The 14,546-nt window shown below is 44.7% G+C and overlaps 1 protein-coding gene across 14 annotated transcripts in view; it reads right to left on the minus strand.

Moving 5' to 3' along the window:
* The window catches only part of SYNE1 (spectrin repeat containing nuclear envelope protein 1), a 365,857-nt gene that overhangs the window by 296,959 nt on the left and 54,352 nt on the right, over positions 1-14,546 (minus strand). For 7 of the 14 annotated variants that reach the window (XM_064169494.1, XM_064169498.1, XM_064169495.1 and 4 more), the window contains exon 1: positions 276-396. The exons of 1 other annotated variant lie outside the window; for it this stretch is intronic. In XM_064169494.1, the coding sequence (XP_064025564.1) occupies positions 276-354 (79 nt within the window). In that variant the 5' untranslated portion in view covers positions 355-396. Of the gene's footprint in view, positions 1-275; positions 398-14,546 lie in introns of those variants that run through there. 6 more of the 14 variants (XM_064169507.1, XM_064169506.1, XM_064169496.1 and 3 more) reach the window with 2 other exon arrangements.

Genomic DNA, 14,546 nt, shown 5'->3' on the forward strand with positions numbered 1-14,546 from the left:
AAGTTTCCCTTTTTGAGCACCTATTTTGTACCGACTTCAAAGTAACAGATTCTACCACTAATACCTTGAGTGCTGCAGTGCCTTGAGCTTACAAATTCCATTCTCAACATGCTTTTAACAAATTCTCCCAGAAGCAAATGTGCTACTTTCACTGAACCGATGGAAATTCTTCACAGAGGTACTGCTCATCTATACTCACAAAACACATCCGTCACACACTTTCTCACACTCTCCACAGTGGTAAGGACCGTCAGCTCCTTATTTACATCACTTACCCTGCCAGTACTGAAAGAGCCCAGGCAGCACATTTAGCGATGTAACATTTCTGCCACCAGCACCTCTGTAACGAGCCATAGTCGCTGCTGCTGCTGCGGCGGCTGCTGCTGCTATTGCTGTTGCTGTGCTACTCCTGTCTCATGTAGTGTGCAGCATTCCTTACGAACACAGCCAGAAGTAATCTTACAACGACAATCTAATTATTCTCCTTCACTAGAAATGGGGGCCTCTTATGCAAATCCTTCCACCTGCTCTTATCAGAGAATTCACACGAAGCCAAACCTTACAGACATTTTTGTATATCCTTGCAGAGATGCAACAGCCTGATGAAGCCAGCTGCATCGGAAGCAGCAGTTCTGCTGGCCTCACTGCCATCATCTTTCTCCACTGTTTTCCTGTGGCAAGATTTTATTATCCAAGCACCAGCCAATCCACGAGCAGAAATCTCTGATGTCAAGAGCCTGAATAATTCATTCAGGGACTGAGACAACCCAACTACACTGCTGATATCCTCCAGCAGCAAGATGTGTGGCTGTAAAAAGCAATGCAGTCTTCTCACCAGCATTTTTGTAACAATACACTGTTCAGTAAGCATTAAAATGGCTGGATGGCACAGCTCTCTTCTAGGTCGTCATACACCTAAAGGAAAGCAGATTTTTAAAGCAACCACTTGTGTTCATCCCTGCACACTCATTTAGGGACACCCTTCATCTGCAGAAGAAGCAGCAAGCAGTGGATCTGAACAGACATGTAGGCCACTTAGGTTTCAATAATATATTTGAACTGTTGCACAAGAAGGATGAAACAGATGTAAGGAGGCACAACATTTTTGGAGTGCACCTATATCCAGCCTGAAGCATACTCAGATTTCTGATCATATGTGGTAATTTTTATTTCGCTACATTAGAGAACCAGAGCACTTGAACAGACTTTGTTTTGCTCTGTCAAAAGGAAGGCAGTTATGAAATATTTTGTGTGGAAGCTCATGTTTTTCACCCACAGGCCCACAGGGGCTAAGAGAGCATTACACATGACTGAAAGGAGAATAAAAGGTAAGAGGATATATTCACTTAAAAACACTTACAGGAATTTCTTTTGGAAGATGAAAATAGAATAACCATGTATCTTCCAACATATACAGATATGCTGATGAAATATTGCTCACATGTGTGTATTACAATCACTAATATAATGCATCTCATATATAAACATCAAGAGACAGAGCGTAGTGACATGCTGTTTAGCAGAGGTTTTCTACTAACAGGCTTCCAAAGCAGCCAAACTCCTGCCTCCTGGCTGTGGTAGCAGCCCCTCCTCAGCTGCAGAGCTCCGTGTGCCACAGATCTGTCCTATGCAACAGCAGATCGCTCATCAAGCATCTCTTGCCGTAGGTGCCTGGGGATCAGATGACAGGAAAGTGCCTGCAGTGCAGGGTTGCAAATAGAGTTCTGCAAGGTAACAACACAAGGAGCCGTCTTGTGCACCAAGTGGAAGACATGACAGAGCCAAGTCCATACAGGTCTAATAAAAGCATCCTGATTGGTTCTTAGTGACCTAATATTGTGGAGATTTGTTGTTTCAAGCTTTCATGAAATTCAATTCAAGCCTGTCACAGCTCCTAATATTTTAATTTTTCATTGCTCTTGCTAGTGCTGTCCTAAAACCATCAAAAAGCTTCACATTTTTTGTTTGGTTGGTTTGGGTTTTATTGTTGTTTCTTTTTTTCTTCCCATCTTTGGAGCCTTTAGGAATACTGCTAAAACAACTTGGAATTGCAGAAGGATGTGCCAAACCACCTGCAAGGTTTCAAGATGTCACTTGAGAACAGGACACAGCACAGAACATGGCAAATAGCACCCCACTGGGAAAGTTTGTTTGGTCAGCACTTAGGCATAACGTCTCTAAAGCTTCCAATAATATCTTGTTATACAGCAACTTCCACCTTCATTAAGAACATTCTTATCCTAAAGCAGATGTAGGAAGGCTTGCAGAGTTAAAGTAATATTATGGTCACTCTCCTTAGGAAATGGATGAATATTTTAAGCTCTATAGTTTAATCAACACCCACATCAGAGGGATTATCCTACTCATGAGTACCATATAGTCAAACCAGTTAAGGTTTTCTGTGGGACAATGACAGGGCAGGTTTGCTTTAAAACAAAACCAGAAAACAAAACAAAACCAACCCCAGGACCTTTGGTAATAGCTCTAAAGCTAATATATTAACTGGAAATTGCTAAGCTGAATAAAGCATTGTGCACTATTTGGAAGAACAAAAGAGTGTGAGAGAGCTATGGGCAGAAGGAGCAGAGCAAGAAAGGTGAAAATTTATTTTGCCAGCCACTCCAGTGCAGTGATCTAAAAGACATAGCAGATCTGATACATTTTCAAATGCCATTATGCAGTGATCTAAAAGACACAGCAGGTCTGAAACGTTTTCAAATGCCATTATGCATTTAGGAGTTCTCCTTTTTATTTGTTTTCCTTCTGTTTTGATGAGAAATACCAGGTTTTTGTTCCTCTCTTGAATGTGTTCTACCAGAGACAGAGAGACAGTCCCATCAACCTGTTATCTAAATTTCCAAGCTCTCAGATCTCTATGACATACCAACCATAGCCTGCTCTACCACTAAGCACAAGTCTTCTCCTCATCAGTTTCTGCAGAAAGGAAATCCATGCAGAAGGGCCAGAAGACAATCAGTTAAATTTAGCCTAACTCCTACTAAAGAAAATTACGCAGATGGGCTGTCTGAGGTTCACATCAGCATGTACAGAAAAGCAGCTCTGTCTACACATAACTTTAGTACTGTTTTATGTGATTTGGAAAACTGGAAGTAGAGAAAAAATGCCATGTGATGGTGGAACAGGAAACTGAAGCGTGGAGAAGCAGCCTTGCAGATGCAGGAAAGGCACCGGCTGTGCAGCATTGTGCTGGACAGCAACTGACATGCTGCTGAGAGCTTTCTGCTGTTACTGTCTGAGATGTATTTCAAAATCATGCACTTCAATTTCACACATCGAATTTATTCCCTTAGCTTCTAAGACAAAGGTCTCTACTCAGCCACTAGAAGAAATACATTTAAAATGATTCAATTTATCCTCCACAGAAGCTAGCATTTAAAAATTACATATCTGAATATAATCTAATACAAATCAAACAAATACTTTTTTTTTTTTTTAATTAGGTAATGAACCATAAGACATAAACCAATCAGTGCCTCTGTAAGAACTTGCTGTAAACTGTGCAAGCCATCTCAGTTTTTGAAGCCTAGAAGCCCGCAAGTTCAGCCAGCACAAAGGGTATATGCTTTAACTCAGGCTGGTGGCTCAACCTCCCAGCAGCATTTAGGCTGTCAGAGAATATGTTTGTACTGTGGGGCTTGGGAGACTTCCATTCCTTAAATCTAAGGTCATGGCCCATCGTGCTCATATTCCCATATGCACATGTCAGATGTTGTTGCTCCATCCAGACACACATGACCTCCCACTTTCCTGCGCTCGGGCTTTCAGAGGCAGAAGCAGAGCATGGGCTGAGCAGAGTGTGCTGATACACTCATGATCCTTAGAAGCCAGGCCAGTTTGGAAATGAAACGTGCTACTCCTTGCTGCTCTTCATGCTGATTGGAAAGGCTTCTCTCAGCATTTGAAGCAATGAACGAGAGCACTACTTCTGCAATAGATTAGAAGATATGTTGTGATCCTCTAGCTCAGACATAGGGGAGAGATGAACATTCCAGGGATAGGCCACATAATGGCAACAATAGATAAATTAATATAATTTCATTGGAGCATCAAGAACTTAATGTCTAGAAGCACAGCTTGTTCTCCCCCTTCTCCTGCTGGCTTCTGCTGCTGCAGCTTCGCCTATCTTCCCTGGCTGCTGTTTTGGCTACTGCTGCTTCTGCTGCTTCGCCACCGCTTGACCCCTCCCCCATCTCCCTTAAGGTTATTGTATTGGGTTTTTTTTCCTTCCTTCTCTAGTTATTATCTCTCTTTACATTGTTATACTTATACTATAAGAAAATACAATTTCATCTTTCCCTGACTTTCAAAAAAGGGGGTCTGTGTTGTGAATTCCTTCCCGGGGGAGGGATCAGCCCAAACCCAGGACATATGTCCAAACCTAAATTGTTATGACTTTTGCAGAATCACAGAATTAACCAGGTTGGAAAAGAACTTCAAGATCATCGAATCCAACCTTTGAATTAACTAAACCATCCAGCCTCCTTTTCAGCACCTTCAGGGATGGTGACTCTACCACCTCCCCAGGCAGCCCATTGCAACGGCCAATCACTCTTTCTGTGAAGAACTTCTTCCTAAATATACAGCCTAAACCTGTCCTGGTACAGCTTGAAACTGTGTCCTCTTCCTCTTGACACTGGTTGCCTGGGAGAAGAGACCACTGCCTGCCTGGCTACAGCCTCATTTTGGGTAGTTATAGAGAGCAATAAGGTTTCCCCTGAGCATCCTGTTCTCCAGGCTGAATGACCCCAGCTTCCTCAGCCTCCCCTCACAGGGCTGTGCTCAAGCCCCCACACCAGCCTTGTTTCCCTTCTCTGCACATGTTGAAGCACCTTAACATCTTTCTTAAATTGAGGGCCCCAGAACTGGACGCAATACTCAAGGCATGGTCTAACCAGTGCTGAGTACAGGGGCAGAAGGACTTCCCTGCTCCTGCTGGCCACACTATTCCTGGTACAGGCCAGGATGCCATTGGCCCTCTTGGCCACCCCCACACACTGTTGGCTCATCTTCAGTTGGCTGTCAACCAGTACCCGCAGGTCCCTCTCTGCCTGGCTGCTCTCCAGCCACTCCATACCCAACCTGTAGCGCCGTATGCGGTTGTTGTGTTTGTGCATCTTTCCTAAGCCCAGTCCTTCCTCCTGTGTGGTGTTTTGAGTGACTGAAAGAAGAACTGGAATTAAATTGTTCTGCTCCATATTTTGCCTGGATGGGCTGCATTTTGTTGTTCATATGCAGAAGCAGAATGTATCCAGAACTAATAAATTAATGTATTTGCATTTTGTGTTTACTCATGTCTGGCTGTGCTGCCTCACTACTGTTATTCCCATCCCCACTAACTGCTGTTTTAATCACCACATGCCTGTAAATATATTAGTCACTTTCATAGTATCACTGAATACAGTGAAAAGAACACATTGGAAGCTCATTTAATTCATATTATGAAGAAGATATTAACTAATGGCAGCATACCCAACACTGGAGATGACTCCATGCAATGGCTTCAGTGCCTTCTGAAAGATTCTAGATTCACTGCTCTACAAGTGCCTATCCACCCGTCTGGCATGGGCGACAGCGCACTCAGTGCTCATGTGCGCATACCTTTCTTGACTTAAGCCCACCCAGCAGGCAACGAAGCACTCTGCAGCTCCTCAGTCACTCCTACCTCCCTCCAGCTGGATGAGGAGGAGAAAAAAAAACCCAAACAACTGAAGAGAAAAAGGAAAGCAGGGAGGGGGAGGACAGATGACAAGGTCACTGATAAAGGTCACAAGCAAAAGACAGATTCAACCTGGGGAGACAAAGTTAATTTAAACAACAAAACTACGAGAGATTTACCAGCTGAATCAGAGTAGGACAGTGATAAATACAACCAGATCTTAACAAATACTTTCATTTCAAATCCTCCCCTCGCCCAGGCCTGGCTGTGCTCCTCATTTTCTACCTCCTCCCACTCAGCAGCACAGCGCGAGCAATGAATGAGGGTTGCAGCTAGTCTCAATCTGTTCCATGTTGTTTCTGCTGCTCCTTCCTCCTCAAGGGAAAAACTCACAGTCCTCCTCTGAAACAATGAAACATCTCTCCCATGGGAGACAGTCCTCCACAGACTTCTCCTTTGAGTGTGGGTCTCTTCCATGGGCTTCATTCCTCCCAGCAAGAGACTGCTCCAGCACAGGCTTCCCTCAGTCACAGCCTTTTAGAGCAGTGCTCTGTGCCAGTGTAGAGCCATCTATGGGCTGCAAGCAGGATTCTACCCCCTGGTTGCTCTAAGGACTGCAGGGACTCAGCCTGCTGTCTCACCACGAACCAAAGGGGAATAGCTGCTCTGGTATGGCTTCCCTGCTCCTTCCTTGCCAACCTCTGTGTCTGCATGTGTGCTAGTTTGAAGCAGGCTAGAATGTTTTGGTGAGAAAAACTAGATGACAGGCTATGAAAGGAAAACATTGGTGATGTCTGCTTCCCTCAGAGTCTTGCTGAAGAAGAAATGTAAATGCTACATAATACTTTCGCCATTTTTGCCTGCACTCTCGGGCTGGGCTTTGACTGAGCTGCATCTCCTTAACCTCACCTACCACTCACCTTTGCTTCTTAATCTCTTGGCTGAGCCTCTTTTCTTCCTTAGGACTGGGGTAATGTTGAGAGGGGCAGGGGGAAGGTGCAGGGGTGGTTGAGAGCCCCTCCTGGGGACTCAGGTTTCTGGGAGGGGAGTTGTGTTTCTGCATTACCTTTTCATTTGTCTATTTCTGTCTATAACTGTATATACTGTAACTATCTGCTTGTATATTGTGCTAGCTGTAAATAAATAGCTTCATTTATATTCCCAGAGTCTGACTGAGTCTAGCTAGGTGCTTCTAAAGTGTGGGGGGGCAGGGTACATCCAAACCACCACAGCAGGGTTGTCTCTCTCGTGTACCACTCCTCTCTCAAAAAAAATGATCTCACAAAAGAATTCACCTGACAGCTTTTCCTTCTCTTAAACATGCTACTGCAACCTCCCCAGGCACAAACTCAATGCACCTGGACCAATATACAAGATGAAAACAGCTTGATGCAACTTATCAGAGTCAACTTGGCATTTGTTCTGTTATTCACTTTCCTTGCCATATTTAGATAGTGACAAATCAGATGAAAATCTAGAAATCAAGTTCATGCTGAAAATCTAGAAAATCAAGTTCATTAGATAAATGATAGCATCACCAGAATGTAGAATGGTTTGGGTTGGAAGGAACCTTAAAGATCTAATTCCAACCTCCTGCCACAGCATTAGACCAGGTTGCATGGGGCAACACCTCCAGGGAGGGGGAAGGATTAATCTGTACTGCACTGGAATTTCAATCCATCCATGCTAGTAATGCATCCTCTTATTGTTAAGGGTTAGAGTAACTCAAACCTTATGTATTTATATACTATTTGATATGAATAAACAATGAAAGACAAATGAACCACACCAAACACTGTGAAGTTCTCACAGTGAGACTTTCAGGTCTTTCATCTTTCAAGTGTAGAAATTTGTGGTACCAATTTCACTACCAAGTATTTCTTAGACAGAAGTTAACCTCACAGAAACACAGAATTGTTGAGGTTGGAAGAGACCTCTGAAGGTCCATCCCTTCTTGTATGGGTCCACCTATACCCAGATGCCTGGGACCATATCAATAAATCCTCTCCATCATGTGCAACATACTGATTTGTTACTAAGAGGTTTTTTGAGGTTATGTGGCAGCATCAGGGAACCACATGAGGAATGACTATGCAAACAAAAGAATATTCATGGTTTTGGACCTCATATCTCCCCCTTCCTCTAGTTCCATATCCCTATTGTAGGTTCTTCATAGGCTGGCTGAATGCTGTTCTGAAGATGTCATGTACAGGGTTTTTTTTGTGCATAACAAGGTTCTTGTGCCACTTCTGAGAGCATGGATGGATGTATTATATTCTAGGAAGGTCTTCACGATGTGTAATAGCTTGCACTGTTTAAAAACAAATCTGCTCCTTCTCAGTGTCTTTCATCATGGCACTGAAGGCACAGTTCCTGTGTGACCTGTTCTAAGAGGTCCTGATCTGAAAGGGGCTTGGATCTTGGGTCACTTCCACCCCCTAGCATTCTGCGATTCTATTCTAGACAGCTTTTATATTTCACCAAGGATGGAAACTCCACAACCATCCTGGGCTTTGTCACCCTCACAATTAAAAAAGTGTTTCCTGATGCTCAGAAGGAATCTCCTGTATTGCAGTTTGTGCCCATTTCCTCTGGTGCTGTCATTGGGCACCACTCTAAGAAGCCTGTCTCTGTCTTTACATTCTCCCTTCAGGTACTTGTGCACATTATAGAATCATAGAATCAGACAGGTTGGAAGAGGCTTCCAAGATTATCCAGTCCAACCTATCATCCAGCCTTGTCCAATCAACTAGACCATGGCACTAAGTGCCTCATCTGGTCTTTTCTTTAACGCTTCCAGGGAAGGCAACTCCACCACCTCCATCCCAGAGCCTTCTCTTCTCCAGGATGAATAATCTCACTTCTCTCTGCCTCTGATGGCAGAGACGTGCACCCATTCTGATGATGCAGGGATGGTATCTTTTGACAGATTGAATATGGAGGTTTTTATTTCCTCCTTCAGTTCTTTCATTCTATTTTTTGTCACTGTACCCAGAGTTTTCATAGCAGAGGCTATGGTAAAATATGCCAAGCTGTCCTCTGCCTGAGCTGGTCAGTGAATTCACCAACAGTGAGAGACCTTCCATTATCACTCCTTGATAGAAATCTCTTAGCCAAGATCTTAGCATAGGACGAAGGAGCAAGCTAAATAAGCTTCTTCATGTTCCAAGAGGAATGTCATCAGGCTCATGTGTGCCATGATCTCCATAAAGCACTTCCTTCACAGCAAACTCCTTCAGAAGCTTAATTCCCTGCTCAATGCTGTTCCACTTCTTGGCAGCCCATGGCAGATCATCTCGGGAAGGATATCTCATAGCCACAGCCAACAGGAGGTGTGTCCACAAGCTAACCTTACCAAGAGGGCTTGCTAAGTATTTGTTCACTCCACTCTCCTTGGTGAGTGGCCCTAGCTGCTTTGCAGACTTGTCTCCTATCTGTAGGGCATTTGTACCAATAGTATAGCATCTCACAAGCCAGCTTAGGATTGGCTCTCCTGATGGCCTTGCATGTTCCTTTCTAGCTTCCCTGATCTCTTTGAGGGGATCATTGGAGTCCTCGATGTCATCCTTCTCCTCTTCCTCTGGTTGCCCTGGTTGTATCACACTATCACCAAGGTTGGAAGAGACCTCACAGATCATCAAGTCCAACCCTTTACCACAGAGCTCAAGGCCAGACCATGGCACCAAGTGCCATGTCCAATCCTGCCTTGAACAGCTCCAGGGACGGCGACTCCACCACCTCCCCGGGCAGCCCATTCCAGGGTCCAATGACTCTCTCAGTGAAGAACTTTCTCCTCACCTCGAGCCTAAATTTCCCCTGGCGTAGCTAGAGGCTGTGTCCTCTTGTTCTGGTGCTGGCCTAGAAACAGAACTTTCCTAAGAGCACTCTTAAACTCCTCAGAATCATCCTCCTTCTTGCCAGCCACTCTCACAAAGTTCCTCTCACCACTGTATTGTGATTTGAGTATATTGGCTAAGTCTCTATGGCTGTATTTCTCATCTTCTTCCTCTTATGTACCAGAGGTCCCCTCTCCTAAATCCCTCTTTACCAAATGTTTTGTCTTAGCCTGTGCCTTGGCTGGAGCCAGAAAGGCTTTGGAAGTGCCTTCTAATGGGTCTGAATTATTGAGGTTCTGACCTGTTGCCTGTGAGTTTGAATCTGGATTAGGGTTAGAAGCTGCTGCCTTAGGATTTGAACTAGGTGAAGAGACAGCAGAGACTTGAACAGCTGGACCCGTTCTCTGGCTGCTTGCCAGGTTATTGTCAACAACTGAGACTTTGGCAGTTGTACCAGAACCTGAGGGAGGAGGTGCAGCGGTGGACGTGGCAGCCCCCTCTCGCTCTCCCCCCAAACAGACATTGTTTATAGTAAGTTATTGTTATTGGTTCTAGGAATCCTGCCAAGACCTTCAGGCTTTATCTTTAACTTCATGAGGAAACATGCCTCTTTTTGTCTTCTCAGAACAGCCACATTCAAATTTCTCCTGAACGATGCTACTGTTAGTCCTAAAACCAGAATTAGTAGGGCAATGATCACACATGATAAGTATACCACTGTATTACATGGGTAATACCCATCACAGGGATCAGGCAACTCAATTTTAGGCATAATTACCCTCATCAGAGATGCTGAATATATGTCAGCTGTTGTAACATTTCCTGACAAATGAAAACCAGAGTTGGTAACAGTTTCAGTAATATTAAAGCCTACCCAGCTGAGAAGATACTCTCCAAAATCAAAAAAACATTCATTTAATCTTCCTCCACAGTAAATCAAATAGAAGGGAACCTAGCTTTGCAGCAATATAGCAATGTATAGACCATGAAAATAACAGATAAAAAATACTGCCAATTAACCAGACAAGCTTCATCTTAACTTCCAGACTTAATCAACAATCAGTCAAATTTAATTGGCCCCACACTGGGTGCCAAAAATAAGATGCAACAGTTTGGGTGTTACCCACCCCCTTACTCCTATGAAATCACCCAGATGTGATGGTTTGGGTGTTTACCCCCACACACACACTTTAGAAATCACCCAGACAAGATTCAGCTGGCTCTGGAAATTGAAGCTTATATTTACAGATTAGCACAATATACAAGCAGATATTTACAGTATATACAGTTATAGACAGAAATAGACAAGGGAAAAGGTAACACAGAAACACAACAGACCTCCCAGAAACCTGAGTCCCCAGGAGGGGCTCCCAACTGCCCCTTCACCTTCCCCCTACCCCTCTCAATCTCACCCCAGTCCCAAGGAAGAATGGAGGTTTGGTCAGGGGGTTAGGAAGCAAAGTGGATTAGTCAGAGAAAGGGCAGAGAGGCTAGAGAGAGAAATGCAGCTTGGAGCTCCCCAGCAGAAGTAGTGCCTTATCTATGTTTGGATTCTTGTTTTTATACATCTCAGCAAGCCTATGAGTCAGGTAGACATCAGCTTTGTTTTCCTTCCACAGCCTGTAATCTAGTTCTTCTCACCAAAACATTCTAGCTAGGCTCAAACTGGCACACCAGACTAGACTCAGCCAGCTGGAAAGAAGACATGAAGCTTTGTATTTACAGCTTAACACAATATACAGCCAGATGTTTACAGTCTATAGAGCTATAGACAGAAATATACAAGTTGAAAAGTAATTCAGAAACACAGCAACCCTCCCAGAAACCAGAGACCCCAGGAGGGGCTCCCAACCACACTTGCACCCACTTTCCACCCCTCTGCCTTATCCCTGCATATGCCTTATGTGCAAGGTGTGCTTGGAGGATCGGCCAGGGGAGTTGGAAAACAGAGCATTAGTTACACAGAAAGCAAGCCAGGGAGAAAAGTACAGGCACCAGCTGTGACAGAGACCCACTGTGATATCTATGTTTTGTGTTCTTGTTTTTATACCTCTCAGCAAGCCTATGAGTGGACATCACCATTGTTTCCTTTTCACAGCCTGTAATCTAATTCTTCTCACCAAAATATTCCAGCTAGCCTCATGCACGCTCAATGCCTATGCCCAGAATCCCTCCCATCCCCACAATGCCAGCTAGATTTAGCTCCTGTTTCAGACACAGGAGGAAAAAAAATGCTGGGTTAAGGGGAGGAACAAAGAAAGGTGTGAGTTTTCTAGTAGATTCATCAGAAAAGGGGAGGGTGAGGTTAGAGAGAGATGCAGCTCAGAGCTCCCCAGCAGGAGAAGTGCCTTATCTATGTGGATTCTTCTTCTAGTATCTCCCAGCAAGCCTATGAGTGAAGTACACATCATTCTGTTTTCCTTTTCACAGCCTGTAATCTAGTTCTTCTCACCAAAACATTCTAGCTAGCTTCAAACTAGCACAAACAGAAGGTGGTAAAAAAACACTGACTGGGAGCTGAGAGGTGAAAGAAACAGAAAAAGCACGTGGTGTGGAGTACCTGTCCTGCAATGCAGGCTGCTGTTGTCACTGGCTAGGCAACTCACAGGAGCTACGTATGCCAGATGTAACCGTGCCTCTACAGAAGTTAGGCTCCTTACAGGTTCTGACACATAAATGGAAAATGGTGAGTTATTAAACTGGGGGGGTGTAGTCTTTACAACTTTGCCCTCCCCAGCAGATCAAATGACTAAATGTGATTTTGCACCTTTGTAGCATTGCTTCCCTACAATGTGAAAATCCCAGGAAAAACAATTAATGGGGGGTAACTATGCAGAATCACTGAATTCTCAGGGTTAGAAGGCACTCCAAGGATCATCTTGTTCCAACCACCCTGTCGTGGGCAGGGACACCCTCCACTAGATCAGGTTGCCCAGAGCCACATCCAGCCTGGCCTAAAAAACATCCAGGGATGGGGCTTTCACCACCTCCTTGGGCAACCTCTCCCAATGTCTCACCACCCTTTTTGTGAAGAACTTTTTCCTAACATCTAATCTAAATCTGCCCTTCTCTAGCATGCAGCCATTCCCCCTAGCCCTATCACTACCCAAGGCCCTCGTCAGCTTTCTTGTAGGCCTCCTTCAGATACTGGAAGGCCATAATAAGGTCTCCTCAGAGCCTTCTCTTCTCCAGAGTGAACAACCACAACTCCCTCAGCTTGTCCTCAGCCCTCTGATCATCCTCGTGGCTCTTCTTTGGACACATTCCAGCACATCATATCACCCTTGTAATAGGGGTTCCAGGGAAAGAGAAAAAATTAAATCCCTAAAGCCCAACTGCTTTGGAGAAAATAAAAAGTCAAAGCACACTGGTTAATAAATTTCATTAGATGGAAATAAAACATAGTGATGATTACACAAGAAAATCAGCATCTGCTTCCTGAATATTTCTTCACCTCAAAATCCTAGGATTTAAGCTGATAATCAACTGTGTGGCTTCATTTGTGAGTTTCATTTATTCATGTCCTATGCCATTTTATTCAGTGGAACTATACTGGTCTGAACAGAATAAACCTGGACATTGTTTAAATTCAAGTGTAGCTGTCTGTGCACTGATCAGTATTTTAAAGGTGGCTCAGGGGTGATCTTATTACTGTCTACAACTACCTGAAGGGGCATTGTAGCTAGGTGGGGGGTGGCCTCTTCTCCCAGGTAACCAGCAATACAACAAGGGGACACAGTCTCAAGTTGTGCCAGGGTAGGTATAGGCTGGATATTAGGAGGAAGTTCTTCCCAGAGAGAGTGATTTCCTATTGGAATGGGCTGCCCAGGGAGGTGGTGGAGGCACTGTCCCTGGGGGTCTTCAAGAAAAGCCTGGATGAGGCACTTAGTGCCATGGTCTAGTGGACTGGTTAGGGCAGGGTTCTAGGTTGGACTGGATGATCTTGGAGGTCTCTTCCAGCCTGGTTGATTCTATGATGCTGTTTAGCATGCTTCTGTAAAACACCACATAAGCAATTTGCAATAGGTAGATAAAAACAGTGCTGTCACTACTGTGATTGCCTCAAACAGCCCTTTCTGTAGTGGCAAATCACAGTCACCACCACTCAGATAACAGAGTGTTTGCAGCAAATACATCATTTAAAAGGACAAGAAGCAAAACTTGATCACTGTGTTTAGAATAAAGCCCCTAGTCTTGTTAAAGTCCAGCAGGTCCAGTTCCTGTGCCCTGGGAGAAGGAACAGCTGCACACCGCTGCCCTCAATGGCTCAGCAGAAATGAGCTTAACAAGTCCAGAGCAGGAGTTGCATGGCAAAGTGTGAGGCTGCTGGGAAACGCTGCCTTACAGGGAGAGGCAGCAGTGGCCTCGGAGCAAAGAGTATTCCTGTCACGGCCTGACTCCAGGCAGCAACTGCGCGAAAAGCTTTGACTGTGCAAGCACTGCTCAGCATAACGAAGACATCTCTTCATTTTCAGCCCTGTTTTCAACACAAACCAAAACCATAGCACCATGCCAGCTGCCATGAAGAAGAGTAACTACCCCAGCCAGAATCTCCTGATCCTTAAGAGACAGGGCCAAGTGTTTCTGCCACACAGGGACTGCCCTTTAGGCAGCAGGGAGATGCTAGCTTTGCATCCTGGCAACTGGGTTTCAGAAGGGTGTTGTGGAGGGCCTGTAGGCCTGAAAATAGGCTTATTTATGCCTTGTCCTGCCTGGACATGTTCTTCTGCCCAAACCAGAGGTAAACACATAACGAGCACAAAGGGACAAAACAGACCTGGTGCCACAAGGGCTGGTCTGCCTAGCACCCCTGATTGTGTAAGGTGTTTGCAAACATGCTGTGTGAGCCCCACACGCCCAGCTCGGGCCTGCCCAGGGTAGGGCCTCTGATCACCATATTTGGTAAAGTCCAGGCCTGTGCTTTTGCCTGTTATGACTGCAACCTGATTGGGCTTTCTAGTGGCCAAAGGGCCATTAACCTCGGCCCACATTCAATAAAGAGGGGCACGCAGGTAATTAACGTGCTCGGACTC

The sequence above is a fragment of the Pogoniulus pusillus genome, chromosome 31 (genome assembly GCF_015220805.1).
Source record: "Pogoniulus pusillus isolate bPogPus1 chromosome 31, bPogPus1.pri, whole genome shotgun sequence".
In the NCBI taxonomy this organism is placed as follows: Eukaryota; Metazoa; Chordata; class Aves; order Piciformes; family Lybiidae; genus Pogoniulus; species Pogoniulus pusillus.